At 44.0% G+C, this 19,874-nt stretch overlaps 1 protein-coding gene across 4 annotated transcripts in view; it reads right to left on the reverse strand.

Moving 5' to 3' along the window:
* The window catches only part of ZNF236 (zinc finger protein 236), a 190,086-nt gene that overhangs the window by 45,748 nt on the left and 124,464 nt on the right, over positions 1-19,874 (reverse strand). For all 4 annotated transcript variants that reach the window (XR_010984920.2, XM_068119805.2, XM_068119804.2 and 1 more), the window contains exons 16-21: positions 17,960-18,084; positions 11,802-11,890; positions 11,535-11,686; positions 8,099-8,287; positions 7,351-7,660; positions 1,844-1,947 (exon numbers count right to left, since the gene is read on the reverse strand). Coding sequence is in view for 3 of the 4 variants with exons in the window: in XM_068119805.2 (XP_067975906.2) it covers positions 1,844-1,947; positions 7,351-7,660; positions 8,099-8,287; positions 11,535-11,686; positions 11,802-11,890; positions 17,960-18,084 (969 nt within the window). In the remaining variant the exon portion in view is untranslated. The remainder of the gene's footprint in view (positions 1-1,843; positions 1,948-7,350; positions 7,661-8,098; positions 8,288-11,534; positions 11,687-11,801; positions 11,891-17,959; positions 18,085-19,874) is intronic.

Genomic DNA, 19,874 nt, shown 5'->3' on the forward strand with positions numbered 1-19,874 from the left:
GTTCTATTGTTCCAATTGACGCTTCTCCAATATTTGTCTATTTCATCCCTGCATCTTCGACATGGCCTTCCCCTGTTGCCAACCATAGGTACCCATGTTGTTGCTATTGTTTTCAACCTGTTATCTGACCTGCTAATTAATCCTTCCCATTTCCATTTCCTCAGTTTGATTATTTTGAAGATATCCTGAGTTTTGGTTTGTTCTCTGAACCATTTATTTGGCTATCTTTGTATGTAATACCTAACATATTACATTCAACATTGTGTTGTGCTGCTGTTAACATTTTCTCCATTTTTCGGTCATCTCATCTCGATTCTCGAAGAGATTAACTTATGAAATGTGTCGTGATGTCCGTCTGGTCATCTGCCCATCTGTTACCTTTTTCCGATTCTTGATACTGCTCCCTTATCACCCGGCTGATTGTTCTGAAACTTGACAAATTAATACAAGACAGTAGCCCACACAATCACACGGGCTTTGATTTTTCGACTTTGGGTCATGGGGACTGCCAAGAGGGGGGTGGAGGGTAGAGTGGGAGGGGGTAAACCCCCAAAATTCAGATCCCTACATATCCCTTATTTATCAAGCGATTGCTCTGAAACCCGATACTGCCCTCCTACTCGATCGCCCGTTTTAAGATTTTTGGATTTCGTATCAGCAGGCCTCCAAGGAGATCAGGAGGGTTCCCAAAGAGGTCCCTCCAAATCAGCAGTGGTCTGAACTACAACCTCAAGAGATGACCGTCAGCCCACTAGGGGCTATTTATTGGTGTTAGTGCAGGTGAGTATGAGGTATTAAACCACGACAGGTACCAAATGAATTGTTTGGACCACAAGTTTGTGTAAAACTCCATCATAGAAGCCTCATTATAGGAGGGAAGTATTTTTGTTTAGGGGTTGCTAAACGAAGAAAAGTAAATATGAGAAGAGGAAAGAAAAAAAACCCCCCAAGTTGATAATTACTTTATAGTGTACAAAACAGCAAATAAAGATTACTTATTGTCAAATAACACCTGCGGAGAACAAAAAAAAAAGAAAAAAAAAAGGGAGTTTTACAGTCTACGCCCAATGTGTGTTTCCTTTTGCACTTGGTTTCGAACAATTATGTTTGCATTGATGATCGATTTTGGAAATGAACACACCGAACGGTTTGATGCATATTCAATGGAAATTTCGTTTTAATTTTTCCATTAATTCTTCTTTAATTTATGCTAGCTCAAAGGTAATATCAGCTTCAATGTGTACTTTTGTACTTGCAAGACAAGTTTTCTTAATTAACAGAAGGTATAATTAATAAGATCCGATAAGCTCACTTTGTCAAAGAGACATATAATTGCATGCAAGGCATTAAAGTAATATATATTACTACTCCTTGATGTGCACGCATAACCATTAATTATAAGGGCATGAAAAGAGATACATCTTTATATACCGTGTACATCCCACAGAACGGACGACAACCTATTGTATAGAATTTACATCTTGCACAGTGAAAAGGATCGAGACAGACATACGGATACAAATCAAATGAGCAAAACAACTGAGGAAATACAAGGCAAAGCGAGCATAAAGACGCGAGTCGTTTGCGAGGAACAAGATTTTAAAAAAGGGCAAGCAGAACGTGGGATCACCGACGCAGCATTTGTAACCAGACCAATGAGGCCACAATTAATCCACAACTGCACCAAAATGAAACCCTTGCTTTATTCTGCCACCACGGTGCAATGACTACATTACAACCTCATTCGTTTGAGTTTGATTAATAGTTATGAGGGATGGTTCCGAGCTGTGTATTCCACGAACAGTGCATTCGGAGCCTGTTGTCGGCTTGTTTCTGGACTCACCTGTGTGCGTTTTCATGTGGCAGTCGAGCGTCGATTTCAGCGTGAACGATTTCCCACACTCGTCGCATTTGAAAGGCTTCTCACCCGTGTGGATGCGTAGGTGTCTGTGAGACAAATTTTTACTTCAACAAAGAAACCACACTTTATCCTGCCAATGTGGGATGAGGACATGTTTCAGTTAAGAATTGTTCCTTTGGAACCCAGCCATGGTGTAGCGACCGTCGAGTCTGTAAAGCGATCAGGGAACGCGTGTAACAAATTCACAACTTGTAGTGTGAAGGACATCATGGTGGAGAGATCTAAAAACTGTTCAGCAATAAGAAAGCATACTGTACTCATCTGTGCACTGTAAAGATAAAGGACAGACCACTGTCTAAATCCAGAAACTGCCCTGTTGAATGGCAAAACTATTCACTACAAATTTGAAATCAGAATTTTCAAAAATTGTTTGCCATTACACGTCACCAGCTGCCCTTTAAAACAAAGGAAACAAGAATTTGAGCAAGTGTAAGACGAAAAAAAGAAAAAGAATCGATTTAAGAAGCTAAAATGGCCTATGTGCAAGAATAAACAAAAGATAAGAAAAGAGGATGCAGCAACAGTAACAAGAGAGCAATGCGACTGCTTCGCCAATATGCCTGCACGTAATCCCTGCCCATGACAATAGGCAGATATGCCCTCGTTGACTGTTCTAAAAATAAACAAGCTTGAATGAAATCCCTTCAGCTGTTGTCAAGTATCACATTTTTACCAGACATGACAGGTTTCACATCGATCGGTGAAGTGGTTTCAGAGAAGGGATTTTTTAAAATATTGGCTTTCAAGCTAATATGGCTGCCAATGTACACTCTACATATGTATGGATAGGGGATCACGTTTGTGAAGTTTCGTTTTGATTGGATAAATTTCGTTTTTCTATCAAAGATGGCTGCCAAACCACGTGACCTACGTCGACATCATTTTCATACTATATGCAGCAATGGTGTTCGATTACATTTGCAAAGTTTCGCATCAACAGGGTAAGTGGTTTCTGAGATAAAATTACCCGCCATCTATCTGTCTGTCTGTCTGTCTCTGTCACCCTGGTGTTTGGCTTAGTGGTTAGGGTGCTGGCTTGGGATCCTAGGATCCTGGGTTCGAATCCCGGTCGATCGCTAAATTAACACCGGGGGGGTTGACTCAGCATGTCATCCTTCCGAGGTCGGCAAATTGAGTACCAGCTTGCTGGGATGAATGATCCCGGTGTGTACCCCGGTTTAGAATAGGCACACTGTATCCCTGCACATCGTAAGAAGCGATTAAGGGTTGGCGTCAGGAAGGGCATCCGGCCATAAAAACATTGCCTCAAACAGGGAACCATGATTGTCATGGGGCCCGCAAGGCTAACCCCTGTTCTAGCAGGGAAAATGGCCTTAAAACGATCATTCATTTTATTGTCTGTCTGTCTGTCTGTTTGTCTGTGAACAAGATATCTCAAAAAGTTGTGGACGGATTCAGACTAAATTTGGCAGCGAGGTAGTGTATGTGACAAGGACGAAATGATTATATTTTGGTGAAGATCTGGATTCGGATCCAGATAGCAGAATTTTATAAGCAATTCTTCACCATTGAGTGATCGAGCTAAAACCGATAAATAGCAGGATATCTCAAAAAGTGATGAACCAATTTGGACAAAACTTGGTGGACAGGTTGTGTGGGTGGACAAGACCGAATGGATTCGAGTTTGAAGATCTGAATATGGATTCGAATACGATATTTATTTAATTTTTCTAAATGAGTCTTCACCATTAGTCCGGCAGCTAAGCTAAATATAGCATAACAATTGTGCATTTTGTGAGGAAAGCACCAAATTTGGCACACTAGTAGACTATCATATTATGAAAAGATCTGGATATTGGGCCATCTCAGATTCAGAGATTTGATTTTTTCAAGATTTGCAGATTTTGCAGATTTGCAAGCTGAGATTGCAACGCCAGGGATGGCCGACTCCTTCCTGCGAGCTGCCCACGTCACCCACACAAGAAGAGCTCATCAAATCACTGCAGCGGCACTGCACATCCTGCAACACCATGCGTATGAACGCCACTGTATGACATATGAACGCCACTGTATGACATATGCTGATGATGCAGAAGACCTGCCTGAGTTCGAAGACTGGTGTCACCAGAGAGGAGAAGACATTCCCAACTTTCAGTACTGGGCAACTGTGCTGGAACTAGAGATGTTGGTACTGGTCTACGTGCGTTCTCTGCGGCAGGCTTCATTCACGATGTACCTTGATGCCCTGACGGAACTGGTCCCATGGTTCCATGCCTTAGACCACACATACTATGCCAGGTAGGTCCCTGTTCACCTGAGGGACATGGTTGCACTCCCAATGAAGCACCCAGATATAGCCAGAGAATTCAGGGCTGGCAACTTCACTGTACAGAAGACGAAGAAGGTGTTCTCTTCGATCCCAATCGACCAGGCGCATGAACAGAATAACGCCTGCATCAAAGGAGATGGTGGAGCAGTCGGCCTCACTGACAACCCAAGTGGCCTGTGGCGTTGGATGATTGCCGGGCCAGAAGTTGCCAGGGCCATAGAAGAGTTCCAAGATGGCCATCAACACTGGGGGAGGCGAGAAGACACACGACATCACGACCAGTCACCAAGTGTGCAGACCTCTTTCGCCAAGGATGTCCGCGACCTTGTCAGCGTCATAGAAGAGCTTGACAACCCCTTTGAGGAAGAGAGCATGGATCTGGTTGTCCTTGACACAAAGGAAATTGCAGGTCCTGCTGCAGTTGAGACTGTCAGGAATGTGAAGAAGATTGGCCAAGAGCAGTTTCAGGCTTTCACCAGAGAATGCCTGGTGGAAAGGACCAAGCCAATTGATGATGCAATTCGTCGGAACAAGCTGAAGGTGTCATTTTGGAAAATGGCTGCCACAGCCATCAGGGGCTGAATTTGAGATGGCCCAATATCCAAATCTGTTCATAATAGGATAGTCTACTAGTGTGCCAAATTTGGTGCTTTCCTCACAAAATGCACAATTGCTATGCTACGTTGCCCCACTACATTGAGAGATTGGGCGAAAAGTAATATATAACATGATATTTGAAAAGTTATGCACGACTTATGACTAAACTTGGTGGACGAGTTGGATTGGTCACAAGAACACGCCGATTAGATTTTGGTTCAGGTCCAATATGGCTGCCAAACCATGTGACCGATGATGTCATAAATTTCATATTTCAATACAAATGTCATTTATATTCATAAAAACAATCCACATCGGAACAAACTGAATAGCCTTAGGTTACGTGTGTTCGTACGCTTATTTCATAATTCTGTTGCAATTTGTTTAAACTCAAACCTCATTTTGCTTGAACGAAATCGCTTTGCTCTGTTTGTCGAGTGACTGGACAAGCAGTTTGCAAGCTGCACGCCAACAGAACACACAGAGCAAGCTGCATGCCAACAGAACACACATGGCAAGCTGCATGCCAACAGAACACACAGAGCAAGCTGCATGCCAACAGAACAAACAGAGCAAGCTGCATGCCAACAGAACACACTGGGCAAGCTGCATGCCAACAGAACACACAGAGCAAGCTGCATGCCAACAGAACACACAGAGCAAGCTGCATGCCAACAGAACACACAGAGCAAGCTGCATGCCAACAGAACACACAGAGCAAGCTGCATGCCAACAGAACACACAGAGCAAGCTGCATGCCAACAGAACACACAGAGCAAGCTGCATGCCAACAGAACACACAGAGCAAGCTGCATGCTAACAGAACACACTGGGCAAGCTGCATGCCAACAGAACACACTGGGCAAGCTGCATGCCAACAGAACACACTGGGCAAGCTGCATGCCAACAGAACACACAGAGCAAGTTACATGCTAACATAACACACTGAGCAAGCTGCATGCCAACAGAACACACTGAGCAAGCTGCACGCTAACAGAACACACAGAGCAAGCTGCATGCCAACAGAACACACAGAGCAAGTTACATGCTAACATAACACACTGAGCAAGCTGCATGCCAACAGAACACACAGAGCAAGCTGCACGCTAACAGAACACACAGAGCAAGCTGCATGCCAACAGAACACACTGGGCAAGCTGCATGCCAACAGAACACACAGAGCAAGTTACATGCTAACATAACACACTGAGCAAGCTGCATGCCAACAGAACACACTGAGCAAGCTGCATGCCAACAGAACACACACAGCAAGCTGCATGCTAACAGAACACACTGGGCAAGCTGCATGCCAACAGAACACACTGGGCAAGCTGCATGCCAACAGAACACAGAGAGCAAGCTGCATGCCAACAGAACACACAGAGCAAGCTGCATGCCAACAGAACACAGAGAGCAAGCTGCATGCCAACAGAACACACAGAGCAAGCTGCATGCTAACAGAACACACTGGGCAAGCTGCATGCCAACAGAACACACAGAGCAAGCTGCATGCCAACAGAACACAGAGAGCAAGCTGCATGCCAACAGAACACACAGAGCAAGCTGCATGCCAACAGAACACACAGAGCAAGCTGCATGCTAACAGAACACACTGGGCAAGCTGCATGCCAACAGAACACACTGGGCAAGCTGCATGCCAACAGAACACACTGGGCAAGCTGCACGCCAACAGAACAAACAGAGCAAGCTGCACGCCAACAGAACACACTGGGCAAGCTGCGCGCTAACATAACACACTGAGAAAGCTGCACGCTAACATAACACACTGGGCAAGCTGCACGCCAACAGAACACACTGGGCAAGCTGCGCGCTAACATAACACACTGAGAAAGCTGCGCGCTAACATAACACACTGGGCAAGCTGCGCGCTAACATAACACACTGAGAAAGCTGCGCGCTAACATAACACACTGAGAAAGCTGCGCGCTAACATAACACACTGAGAAAGCTGCGCGCTAACATAACACACTGAGAAAGCTGCGCGCTAACATAACACACTGAGAAAGCTGCACGCTAACATAACACACTGGGCAAGCTGCACGCTAACATAACACACTGGGCAAGCTGCACGCTAACATAACACACTGAGAAAGCTGCACGCTAACATAACACACTGAGAAAGCTGCATGCTAACATAACACACTGAGAAAGCTGCATGCTAACATAACACACTGAGAAAGCTGCATGCTAACATAACACACTGAGAAAGCTGCATGCTAACATAACACACCGAGCAAGCTGCATGCTAACATAACACACCGAGCAAGCTGCACGCTAACATGCAAAAAATGCCGATGAGATTTTAGTTGGTAAGGTCCGGATGCAGATCTGGGCTATCAGTGGGATACAAAACGTAAACTGTTCAGCCTGGCGGAGGTATGCGCTCTACCAAATGCCATTCTCGTGTTTCATACTGTTCTGTACTAACAGTTGAAACCCCCTAATCTTGTCATTTTTCTCTTTTTTGAGTTTCAACAATATCAAGGTGTGTTGTATGTGTTTAAACATTAAAGTGTTGCACCTGAGGAGGTCACTGGGTTTCTTGAAACTCTTTGGACAGTAAGAACAGCTGTGAGCGTGTCTCGGCTCATCCTCAGCTGTCATACCAGGTTCCTTCATCTCACTAACGCGGTCGCGTTCAGCCGCCGACTGCACAAGAAGTCGCTCAGACACAGATGCCGCCTGGTCGGGTCTCGAGCACGCCAGCTGGGCAGCCTCCTCACTGGATAATGTCAGGAGACCCAGTCGCTGGCGGCGTGCCGCACATCGTAAGCCACCGCCATCTCCAGCCAACAGCTGCTGATCCCCTTCTCCACAATCTTCACCTGGTCCTTCCAGCAGACAGAATGACCAAAAATAAAGAAAACAGATTTGGAAGAGGTTAAAACTGGAGAGCAATTATAAAATTGAAGAATTAGGCCTGTGAAAACAACGAGAAAAATGGATTGGACCATTATTGGCAGTACATTCTCGACTTTGCAAAGCTTCGCTGTTTGAAGGATTTATCCCGCTTTGCCATCCACTTATCTTGCATTCCGCCTCAAATGCAAATGATTCAGCACTGATCAATCATCTTCCATGTAATTCAACAATGCAACTTGTATTTCCACATTAGGCATATATTTGGTCAACAAGCATTGAACTGCGGAGTTTTGCAAAATCCACGGTTCAATGTCTGGATTTTATTGATGGTCACTTCAGAAAAAAAAATAATAATAAACCGTGCAAACCATCAGTGTGACAACTGTGTGAAAAGATCCAGGGATTACCATGTTCGACTGGAACATCCTGGTGTGCAGCATGGATGTGCTTTTTGTAGAGAGGCATCGACCTGAACCTTTGCTCACAGAAGGGACACTTGAATGGCTGGCCTTTCGTGTGCATGGCCATGTGGCGCGTGAGGCTTATGTTGGTGGTGAACGAAGACCCACAAACGTTGCATTTGAAAATCTTCTCGCCTGCAAAATGACAAAGCGCTGATGGTTCAGCCACTGGACAAATGTTCACACAGATGCAATGTATTCAGTTACGTCATTCGTAACGCTGCATTCACGATTTGCATTTTTTACCGAGGACTCGATAAAATTTAAACTGATAATCATACATACAAATAAACGACATTTTCTCCACTCTTGTGATGTTTCTCAACACAAGGTAAACTGTTAAAGGGAGTAGCATCACAATATGACTGCCGCTTGGTTTCACAATGACTCGACCAACCCATGTATAGATCAGTGGTGTGTTATCTCATCTTGGTTATCGTCGATGAATAAACCTACGAGTTTAGTTTTTCACGCTTGCAATGTTCTGGGGGGAAAAATAGACCCCTGAGACATTAAAATTGTGAAAGAAAGTGTCATGGCAATGCACGAGTTTAGTTTCGTCGCCAGTGAGTCATGAGTCTTATTCCATCTCAGGGTAGTTGACCAGTTCTCATATATGTACAGCCTCTAATGGTGTTCACGAAAAATATACAACAAAGTGGTCACCAATTATTTTTTATTTAAGTTGCAAATATTTTTAGCGAAAGGGTCAACAGCATAATTTGTCAATAAAAAATTGTCAAGTTACAGTTGTAATTTGTCAATTTTTGAAAGAAATCAAAATTCACACACATCTCTTGAAACTGTTCAATCCTCATTCTAAACCAAGGAAAGGTATGTTAGGCTGAGAAAAATATACTTCCGGGTTCTGGTCAGCGCGCGCATCGATTTTGACCCTGCGCGTCAACAATTTCTTTTTTCAAATTTGGTATCGACGTTCGCGCACGGTTCTCCCCTACAGAACTGCGTTTAGTTTGTCCAAATCCAACCAGCCGTTCCAAAGATATGAGTAGTTTTGTGTGCCGTGACGTCATGAATCCAATGGGGAAGTTGCATGTGACGTCATCGTCTTAGCCAGGTGACCAATTGGGTGGCAAAACATAGCTTCTGCCACCACACGTAATGGCGGCAATTTGAAACTCGTCTCACATATAAATTGCCCCCTACACGTTGGTAAAGAGTTGTTGTGCTGTCGGATGTAAAGCCCGATTTCATAAGGGATCGGGCTTGTCATTCTACCGTTTTCCGGACGACACAACCTTAAAACGGATTCATAGCTGCCTTGACTGCAGCTCTCAGGTGAGAATATGGCTCATGAGGTTGTTACCTTCGCTCGCAAAGCGAAAAGCAGGATTAGGCATTTGGTTACGTACATGTGGAGTGCGTATGGCATACGTGTGGCGTACGTGTGGCGTACTTGTGGTGTACGTGTGGCGTACGTGTGGAGTACTTGTGGCGTACTTGTGGCGTACTTGTGGAGTGTGTGTGGCGTACTTGTGGTGTACGTGTGGAGTGTGTGTGGACTGTGGAGTGTGTGTGGCGTACTTGTGGGTCCACACGGGTCCACACGGGTCCACAGGCAGATGACACAGCCTCAGTTTCTCGCAATACCGCGAAAACGCCTCAACGGGCAAGCTAGGGGCGTAAGCTGACAGGTCCGTCTGATCAAACGACAGCTTTCCCGCCATGTTGTTTATGCCACCCAAGATGGCGGCCGGAACCGGTTGCCATGGACGACGCTCACGCGATGCAAGGCCTCTATCGGCTGGATATTGTCATTTATTGAAACGAAGACGTTCTTTGTCGGGTTCGTGTGAAGCAACCAGAAGGCCTAGAGAGCTGCAGGTGGTCTCGTTAGTTAGGCCTGGATCCTATCTCGTTTGTCATGAAGTTGTAAGTGTCTGTGGTAATCTGGTGGACTGGGAGAAGAGATCGTGGGAGACCATCAGCCTGTTAGACCACTTGCGCATGCGCAGTGTTGACGCGATCGACGCATTGGAATGTTTGACGGTACGGCGAGGCGATCTCGAGATCGAAATGGCAGTCTATAATATGCTTGAAGAACTCAATGATTTTCAGAATAAATACATTTTAAAATAACTTAAGCTTGTGTTCATTATTTACAAAAAAAAAAGGCCTACAAGTCCCATTGGCTGTCTTTAATTTCTCTCTGGACGGCGCCACAGCAGATGAGGAGGACCGCAAGGCATGAGGACACAAAAAAACCCTCCATATGTGCAAGCCATGCTTTTTAAAAAAAACAAAAAAAAACGCATCGCCGCATCAATTCTGGAACTTTCGTCTGACCAGAGACCAGCAATATATATTTTTTGGCCTATAGGTGTATTAGATGAACTAGCACCGGTACCCGCCCTATGGGCAGGGCTTCAATTGGGAGGCCGAAAATGAAAAAGCAAAATATCAGAAATTGAAGGCTTTTCTCATTTTAAACAATTTATATAAACATCCATTAAATCATATCACACGCAAATAATCAAAATCTTAACAGTATTTGTAGAATTTCAATAAAAGCCACATCACTGTTCATATCGGTAAATATTATTCCATCGTATTTGGAAAAACTGGAAAATTGGAAATTGGAAAAATTGGAAAAAAGGGGAAAAAAAAATTGGAAGACAATATAGCCTATTTTACTCCAGGGGGTCCTAGGATTAACCACCCAAAATTTATTTGCGATCGGTTCAGCCGTTTTTGCGGTAACTGGGAACAGACGGACAAACGGACAGACACAGACGGACAGACATTTGGTGAATTGTAATTAGATGCGCCCGTTCATGTTTAGTCCAGTGCCAAAGCAGTGAAACACACAAGCTTTTTTGCCCTACATTGTGAATTCATTTGCTTGTAGTTTTAAAAGGGGATTGGTGTACGTTTGTGGGGACATACGGACAGACAAACGCTGTTCTAGACGGCATTGCACTACGGGCTACACCATAAAAATTGGTCATCTTGTATTGACGTTTATTTATTTATTTTAAGAAAAAAACGATCGTGTCATTTTGAAAAAGAGAGTAAAGCTGTTGCAAGAAGAAGAGAATGGAGCCGGTATAAATTGCCGAGCAATATCACACTCAACTCAATGGATCAATGAGAGATCAGTGGACCAATGTAGGTCTTGCCAAACAGTTACAGCTTAGCTCTTCAATAACTGGTTTAATGCTAGGAAAGAAAGCATTAGATATCTGTTCTCTACATAAAGGAAGTTCATCTTTTTCTGTTTGCAAAGTAAACTCGAAACCGTTTGACTGAGAAACTCAAAACCGTTTGACCCAGAAACTCAAAAATCTCGGGCAGCTTTCAATTTCATGTAATCATTTTCTCGTTTCCTAGAAATGCATCTATATTGGTGAACAGGACTCACCGACATGGGTACGAAGATGACCTTTGAGTACTCCTGAGGAGACAAAGTTACGGCCACACTGGTTGCACTTGAAAGGCTTCTCGCCTGTGTGCGAGCGGATGTGCTGCTTCAGGTGGCTCGACTTTTTAAAACACTTGTTGCAAAACCCGCAGCTGGTAAAATAAAGGCACAATAAAAACAAATCAAGTCAGCACAAGCACACCCAAAAGCAACAAAACAACGAATAATGTTCTCAGTAGCTGACAATTTGACAGCTATGATGCGCACCGGTAGGAGCGCCGCATCCCAGCATCTGCCACTGCGTGAAACTCATCCGCAGAAAGCTGCACCTCCACAGAGGCTGTATCTGGCAAAGACTGGGTTTGGGTCATACATGGCCATGAATTCATTTGTAGTATTGATTAATCAAACCGATAAATTATTTTATCAAATAGTCAGGTTTGTTATGTAATTTCGTTCTTTTTTTGTGGAGATTAGCAAAACTATACATTTTTGGAAAGCTGATAGCACCAGGAATCCGAAAAACCATGTTTCCATTTGCGCAAATTTTTCTTTGGCGGCCATATTGGATTTTCAAAATGGCCACCATCGGAAACCTATTTTTCGCGATATCTCAACATCCGAACCACCTAGAGTGCTGATTCCAACACCTATACCCACATTTTTGGGGATGAGGAATCACATGAAGCCATCTAAAATAATGTACACCTACCCTGGGATACCAGGTGGCAGCCTACAGCGGATTTTCAAGATGGCCACTTTCAGGAAACATGTTTTTTTCTGAATATGTATACCACATTGAGTGATGTTTCGCTACATTGTGGCACACGGATCATAATTATGAAACCACATCCCTCATATATCCTAAACAGGTGATTTATGTATTCAAGAGGTAAGTATATAGAGATGAGGCTATACAATCCATAATTATACATGTAATAATTACTTTTATTTGAACATAGAATATTTCCCATAGATGAAATTTTATCTTTGTCAACATTCATCAACATTTTGTCCTCATAGGTTTTCAAATGTCCTCATCACTGTCGTCAGAGCAGAGAACAGGTTGACAGTCATCGTCGTTTTCACATTCGGAGCTGCACAAACACAAGTCTGTGCATGCCAAGTCATTGGCACGGCACGAACACCGTCTCGATGAGCAGTCTCCTTTGCACTGACATCTGACCATCTCAAGTATTGCTTTCGGTGCTGGTGGTACATCTGTCATTAGTGGTTTCAATTCCCCATCGTTGTCCTTGAAGTAGCCATGTTGCTGTGGATCCAGGAACACTTGATGTGCGATAGTAGCCTGAGCCCATACCCTTGCCTGAAGATGTACACGATCAACATGCTGATTTAGAGCCCCTAGCGTTGGAGGTAACTTGTGACTTTCAGTCATGTGTTTACAGAAGAGGTACCAGCGCAACTCCGGAATGCTGTTGATACATATTCCCTTTGGTACGTACACTGCACATACAAATCTTGCCAAGTTGGACATCTGATCTGCGGTCACATCTGCAGCATCACCGAGCATTCTCATGGCCTGTATCACGTCACTATCGGCTCTGACGAAAGCTTCAAACCATGTTGTTTTGCCTATTCGCGAAAACCGTCCAGTATTGTCTGCTCCTGTGAATGTGTGGAATGCTGGCAATGCCTTGGCCTTTTCGACGCCAAGATTGTTCCAGATTGGTTGTACTTGCACAAGGCCCGACACAAGGGAGACAGCAGTGTTTTTGAGCAGAACATCATAGTTAGCTATGACCAAGACCAGGACATCCGTATCAGGAGAGAAGAAGGTAAGCTGTTCTGCATTGGGATTGCGGCGAGTTGCCAGCACTGCTTGGTGAATCATCAGAGTGTCTGCCTCCTCATGATTATTGTCTTCAAAATGCATGCCTTTGTTACTCTTGGCCTTTCCTGCTGCACATATAATTATCAGCTTGGAGGCATCTCTGTTGTACTCCAACGTTTTCTCAGCCAGATATTCTGCCAAATCTGACTTTGTCTGATCGTGTGACAAGAACCGCTTCATGGTGATGTGTTGGATCTTGGTATTGTCCTTCACTTGGTACTGGACTGGATTGTGCCCCCCTCGTCTTTTTTGTCTTGTGCTTTGCTTCAACGAATCGGCCTTGTAAGTATCAAACACGAGGATAACTTCGTCAAAATGTCTTGTCAGTGACATCAATCTGGTATTAAAGCTGACACTGAGATCTTCAACGGTTACTGTTGCAGCTGGTTTTGTCGACAATTTCTGTACAAGAACCATGGCGTCGACTACTGCTATTTTCATAGCTGCAGAGTTATGGACTTGAGCTTGAGGACTTGAGGTCGGAGCTAAGTCACCCGGAGCTAAGTCTCCATGTTTCACAAGGAGATGGATTAACTTTGACTTGTCAAGGCAAGGAAGCAGGTCACCGTTTGGTGCGAACAAGGCGCGAGGTGTAAGGGTGAATTCGTAGTTGCCTATTGCGTCTTTCTGGTCAACATCACGGCTTGATTTTGTCAATATCATCAGCCTTCCATACAAGTCTTTTGTTTCCTTCAAGTCGACTGACTTGTCCCTGAGCATGATCTTGGTCTTCTTCACACCAGACAAGTACATTGTGTTGTTTTCTTTTTTCACGGGTGCAAATAAGCTGACTGTTCCGTTGATTCTTTCGTCAACATACTCTTCGTACAAGTGTTGACCAATGTTGTCGATATTCAGGATTTGTGACGTGTGCTCCTCTGGGACATAGGCATGTGTGATCAAGTTGTATATGCTATTTCCTTCTGTGGTAAATGGATTGCCATGACTCATGATAGCAGCCTTGATCTTTTCAACCGCTGTATTGTTCAGATTCACTGCCCTCGGACTAAGTTCGTGGTGTTCTGTCACTTTGTCTGTTTTGGTGTCGAACTGATCTTTGAATTCTCTGGTCAGCCGTGACAATTCTGGAGAGGCCATAAAGAATCTCTGCCTTGCATTGGCATTATTGGAGATGCCTGGAAGTCCAGAATGAACCTTCATTGCTCTGTTTTCCTGTTCACAAGCGTGGTCTGCACCGATTGATACAAAGGGGATGCTAGATTTCGTTACTGAGATATTTCCATTCTCGAGTTCCCTGTATGTGGCCGGATGCGTCTTCCTCAGGTCATACATATCTGCTATGTATCGCGGCCAAAGACGTTTGTATTTGATACGATCCATGGAGAAAAATAGCTTGCTGAGTGCCTCACCAGATTCGAGGTGGAGTTTGAGATCTGCGTCCCGAGAAGCTTCCACAAAGAACAGAATTGTCTCCACTCGATGCAGGTAATTCATCAAGGACTTGAACATGGCTTTTTTGGATTGTTCTGTTTCCCAAGTCTTGAATATGTTCACAACATCAGCTGTAGTGATGACATTCAACAGTTTTGTGTTGGCTTCTTTCACACTTGTGGCTTTGGTGAACTTGTCCTTTTCTGAACATGCCTCGTCTATTTCTTCTGACATATCTGAGCAAACGGCTTTCAACTGTGGATAATCTTTGAAGAACAGGTCCAGCGCCATTTCATAAAGTGCTATATATGAATAAATATGAGCACGGAGAGTGCGTTTGTAATGCGAACATCTCAGGATCTGCCTTGTTGTTGAAGGTCCGTAGAGGTCGGCCTCTATCCACGCGTCATCAATACCTGAGTTCTCAATGGAAGTACCCAGGGCTCTCAAAGCAGCCATGACCACATGCAGCTCGCCAAGCCGAGGTACAACGGTACCTTTCAGGTCTGGCCTTGCATCCAGCAGCCTTATCACCTTTTCATAGAGGGCCATATCCCAGGAAATGACTGTAGGGTGGCTTGTACCAACAACTAAGTTCTTTAGCTGAGTTGTCTGAGAGATGACGGTCAGAAGAGTCGACCACTCGTGTGCTACTTCAGGTAGAAGGGGTAAGACTCCGACTTGTGTCAAACTGTGACTACCCGACAGCAATGAGTGGTATCCTGCCCAACCAGGTATATATGTGCTGTTTGATTTCTGCATTCTGGTGATCATAGAAGCAACCAACCATCCTAGATGTGTAAGGTGATACGCTGGTGATATACCATCCTTGCTGATGTGGAATGTGTCTGTTCTCTTTATGGTTTTCGGCACCGGCTTGTCACAATGAAGCATAGGAACCTGGTACGGGGTCACTGACAAACTGGTAGTGTCAGCTATGCTCAGTTGTGGCGCCAATGTTTCTCCTTGAGTGTCACGTTTTTGATAAACAGCAATGATTGTTCCATGGGTTGTCCCTTTGCCATCCACGCTGTCTTCAGCAAAGTCTGTGTTATCAGCTGCAAAAAACACAAAAGTTCCCTTCTTCAAAAATGGAGGAACATAAAGTCCTTGGAACTTCAGGGTGTTTTCCACAATGGCATTTGCTAGGGCTGTTTCGAGGTGCATAACACGACTGTACGAGACACAGTAACCTTGAGAGCAGAGACTTTCCAGGAGTTTCTTGTTTCTTGTGTCATGGTGAACTGCCAAGGCTAATCCTAGAGACTGTGGAGTTTCTTGTGATTTGGTTGATCGGAAGGTCGCAGAATCAGTTTTGGGCCTATAGTTCACTTGCTTGTCAGATTTGAATCCACCCAATAGCATCTGACTAACAGTGAGTACTTCTCTGTTAACGTGAGTGGTTCGTTTTTCAGTTTCTAGTGTTTCTGTTGGCCCCACCATAACCCATCTGATCATTGCGTGGAGTGCTGCTGGAACATCATCTGTGCTGCTAGTGACCTGTATAGCATCGGATGAGTTTTCCTGTTGGTGGAAGTTCTTGATAATTCTGCGCAATGCCTTTGCTGCTTTATAGATAATATTCAGATCGTCTACTTCACTTTCTATCATGGCAGACTGAACCATATCGGATTCGCATGCATCTGGGGAGTAAAGAACAGAAGGTTTTCTCCTGTCCCTTTGCCTAACAGACGTTACGTGTGGTAGTTCTAGAAGAATTCTCTCCTTGAGCCAGTGTCTACTATATGCAGGGAAGTGGTGCGCCAATGCATCTGTGCCACCAAGCAAGTTGATGTATGTTGTTTCAATATGTGCCATGGATAAGTATTGTTTATTCTGAGTTTGACAGTCGACAAGGCTAATCAACTCAATCAAACATGATGTTTGAAACGGATGACCTCTCTCTGTTGTTCCCTTGTTATCCTTGGTACGTAACACATGGAATACATTTGTTGTCCAACATGACTTGTGGTATTGAACATCGATTGCATGTGCATCAGTGGGTGAGATGGATGTGTTTAACCTAGTTTGCAGGGTGAGATTTCCAGACAGCTCCACAGCATCGTGTAATGCTTTCCCACCGTTTTCTGTTCTCAATGTGTACAATTTTTGCTCGTTATCTTCCTGGCAGAAAAAGCAATGTTCCTTAATGAATGGAGCTGTTGCAGAACGTGTAAACGGACTGGTGGTGGAAGTTGATGGTTCGTCCAGTTCTGTGCTTTTTCGCTTTTGTCCACGTTTTTTCTCTGTGTAGGAGCCGGCTGAAATGTGATATTGATGGCGGTCTTTGGCACGTTGTACCTTCTCTTTGTTGGTTGCATTTGAATAACAGATACGATGCCAAACTGCATTATTGAATTGCAGACTTTCACTTGTTTCATCCTTTAAGCGACTGTGAATTTTGACATATTTTCCATCATGGTAGGCTGCTCTATCATTAAGGGTTTGTAGCAAGTGTTCAAACGAGTCCGGTTTGGGCTGCTGGACAAGCGTTCCATATTTTGCTGAAGCGGTTTGACAAATTATGCAGTGCTGCCACTGTGTGGGCTGAGTCGTAACTTCACTCATCTTCTCTCAAGACCTGCAAATATATAAAACGACAACAGGTAAGTAATTGTGAGCTTCATGAGGTTTATTTTAAATGAACTATTAGGTCTGATATAATGACTTTCCATGTACATGAACTGAACATGTTGAAATGATTATTTTCATGTACATGAATTATGAAATGAAATGAAATGAGTAGATTATTTTAGATGGCTTCATGTGATTCCTCATCCCCAAAAATGTGGGTATAGGTGTTGGAATCAGCACTCTAGGTGGTTCGGATGTTGAGATATCGCGAAAAATAGGTTTCCGATGGTGGCCATTTTGAAAATCCAATATGGCCGCCAAAGAAAAATTTGCGCAAATGGAAACATGGTTTTTCGGATTCCTGGTGCTATAAGCTTTCCAAAAATGTATAGGTTTGCTAATCTCCACAAAAAAAGAACGAAATTATAAATCTGAACATAATGAACCTGACTAAAAGGTAGTATTTTGAAAGTACAACCGATAAAAAACCCACATTCCTGACATCAAAATTAAAATAGTTACTGAAATAATGTGTTGGTATAGCTTCAAAGCAACACATATTCGTAAAACAAATAAACAAAAACAAACATGCATTTGACCTCACAGAGAGCATTCCAGCGGATGAAAAGCCAGCTGCCAAAGTCTGGCTCTCCAGTGTGCTCGATGCCTGGAGTTGTTGCACAGCAGAAAACTGTCCCTGCTGGCCGTAGCTCTCAGTGATAGTAAATCCTGCAGCACAAAAAATAAAAAATACTTGCACATCTTTCAGCAATTTTACGACACAGTACAAACTACTTTTTGTGTGCAGCACAGGGCTGCGGGGAAGTATCATTGGCTGAGGTCTCAGCTGTGTCGCTGATGCAATGCCCTCTGCTGGTTAAGGCAGAAATTTCTAATTTGTTCAGGGTGCCGGCAATGGCTCGCCTACTTTTTGCGAAGGGAACCGTGCGATCTTTAACATCCACCAACTAATGCCAGCAGATGGGATTAGCAGTTTAACGTCGATTTGAGGGACAGCACACACATTCATGAATCACCCTGCCTGTGAAACAGTTTATAGCTGGGTCGGGATTTGAAACCAGGCTCGACAGCGCATAGGCGAGTGTGTGCATACCTCTTGGGCATCCTTCGCAAGTAGATCAGCACAAATTGATCAAACTTATCAGAACCTTCAATTGTATGGATGTTGCAGCAATAAAATGTCCATGCATAATCCTGATGTGACCTCTGTTAACGCACACTAAATGCAGCCACTATTGGTTTACGTATTGCCGCCTTAACCTTTCCACAATGCTGGAGAAAACGTTTGGTGAATTTTTGGTGTTTGGTGAGCAAGCATCAAGTTACCATCAAGCAAGCTATTTATTCTCACCACACTGGTGGTGGCTAAGACACAAGAAGAGTTCATGCTATATGCATGAACATCAGCATTGTTGTGAGAATTAGCAATGCTCTCCCATCTTCTCGAATCAGCTGGGGTTGTTTCTTCTCAATTCACCTTTGAGGCTTCGCAGATAGTACGCAGGTTTATTCAGCTAGAGTCAGACATATGGAGACGCTGGTGACAGACGTGTGTTTTGTTTCTGCCGAATCGCTGTGCTTCCAGCTATTTGTGTCTACACCAAAACAGTGCCTGGAGCAAACAAAGGTAGCTGGGAGCCGGCAGTGGTTCCAGAAGCAGTTTCTTTGTGTGTGCCATGTCATCATCATCAGCTATTTTCAGTCCACTGCTGGACGAAAACGTCAGCATGTTGACGCCATGTTGCTCTGTTTCTTGCTTTGTTGTTCCAATTGACTTTCCCCAATATTTGTCTCTTTTATTCCTCCATCTTAGATGTGGCCTTCCAATGTTCATCTCACCATCCATTGGTAGCAATGTTGTTAATATTGTTGTTCATTGGTTATCTGACCTTCTGCTGATGTGCCCATGCACTGTTGCCCTGGCATGAATCACGGGTCAAATAAAAAAATTAGAGCAATGCGACGACTGTCGCCAATATGCCTCCGCATAGTCCCACAACGGGTAGATGCCTTCGTTCACTGTACAACAACACAACAACAGGCATTTTAAGGCCATTTTCCCTGCTAGAGCGAGGGTTAGCCTTGTGGTCCCCATGACAATCTTCTCCATTTTGCCCTATTTTCTGCACCTCCCCTTGTTAACCCCCTTGCCCGCATTTCTTCTTCCACCATCTTTAGCCCAGTCTTTCTCGGTCTTCCCCATCCTCTACTTCCTTCTACATTCATTTTCATCACTCTTCTCAACCAGTCACTTTCATCCGTCCTCAACACATGACCAAACCATCTCAACCTATTTCTCTTCACAGCATCCATCACAGGCTCTATCCCATCATCTTTCGCAATTCATCATTTGTCTTCCTCTCTCTCAACGATACTCTGCACATCCACCGAACCATTTGCATTTCCACCCTTTCCAGCCTTCGTTGCTGCTCTACGTTCATTACCCATGTCTTGCTCCCATAAATCATAACACTTCTCACACATGCAGCATACACCTT

The sequence above is a fragment of the Myxine glutinosa genome, chromosome 6 (genome assembly GCF_964187855.1).
Source record: "Myxine glutinosa chromosome 6, kmMyxGlut1.1, whole genome shotgun sequence".
Classification (NCBI taxonomy): domain Eukaryota; kingdom Metazoa; phylum Chordata; class Myxini; order Myxiniformes; family Myxinidae; genus Myxine; species Myxine glutinosa.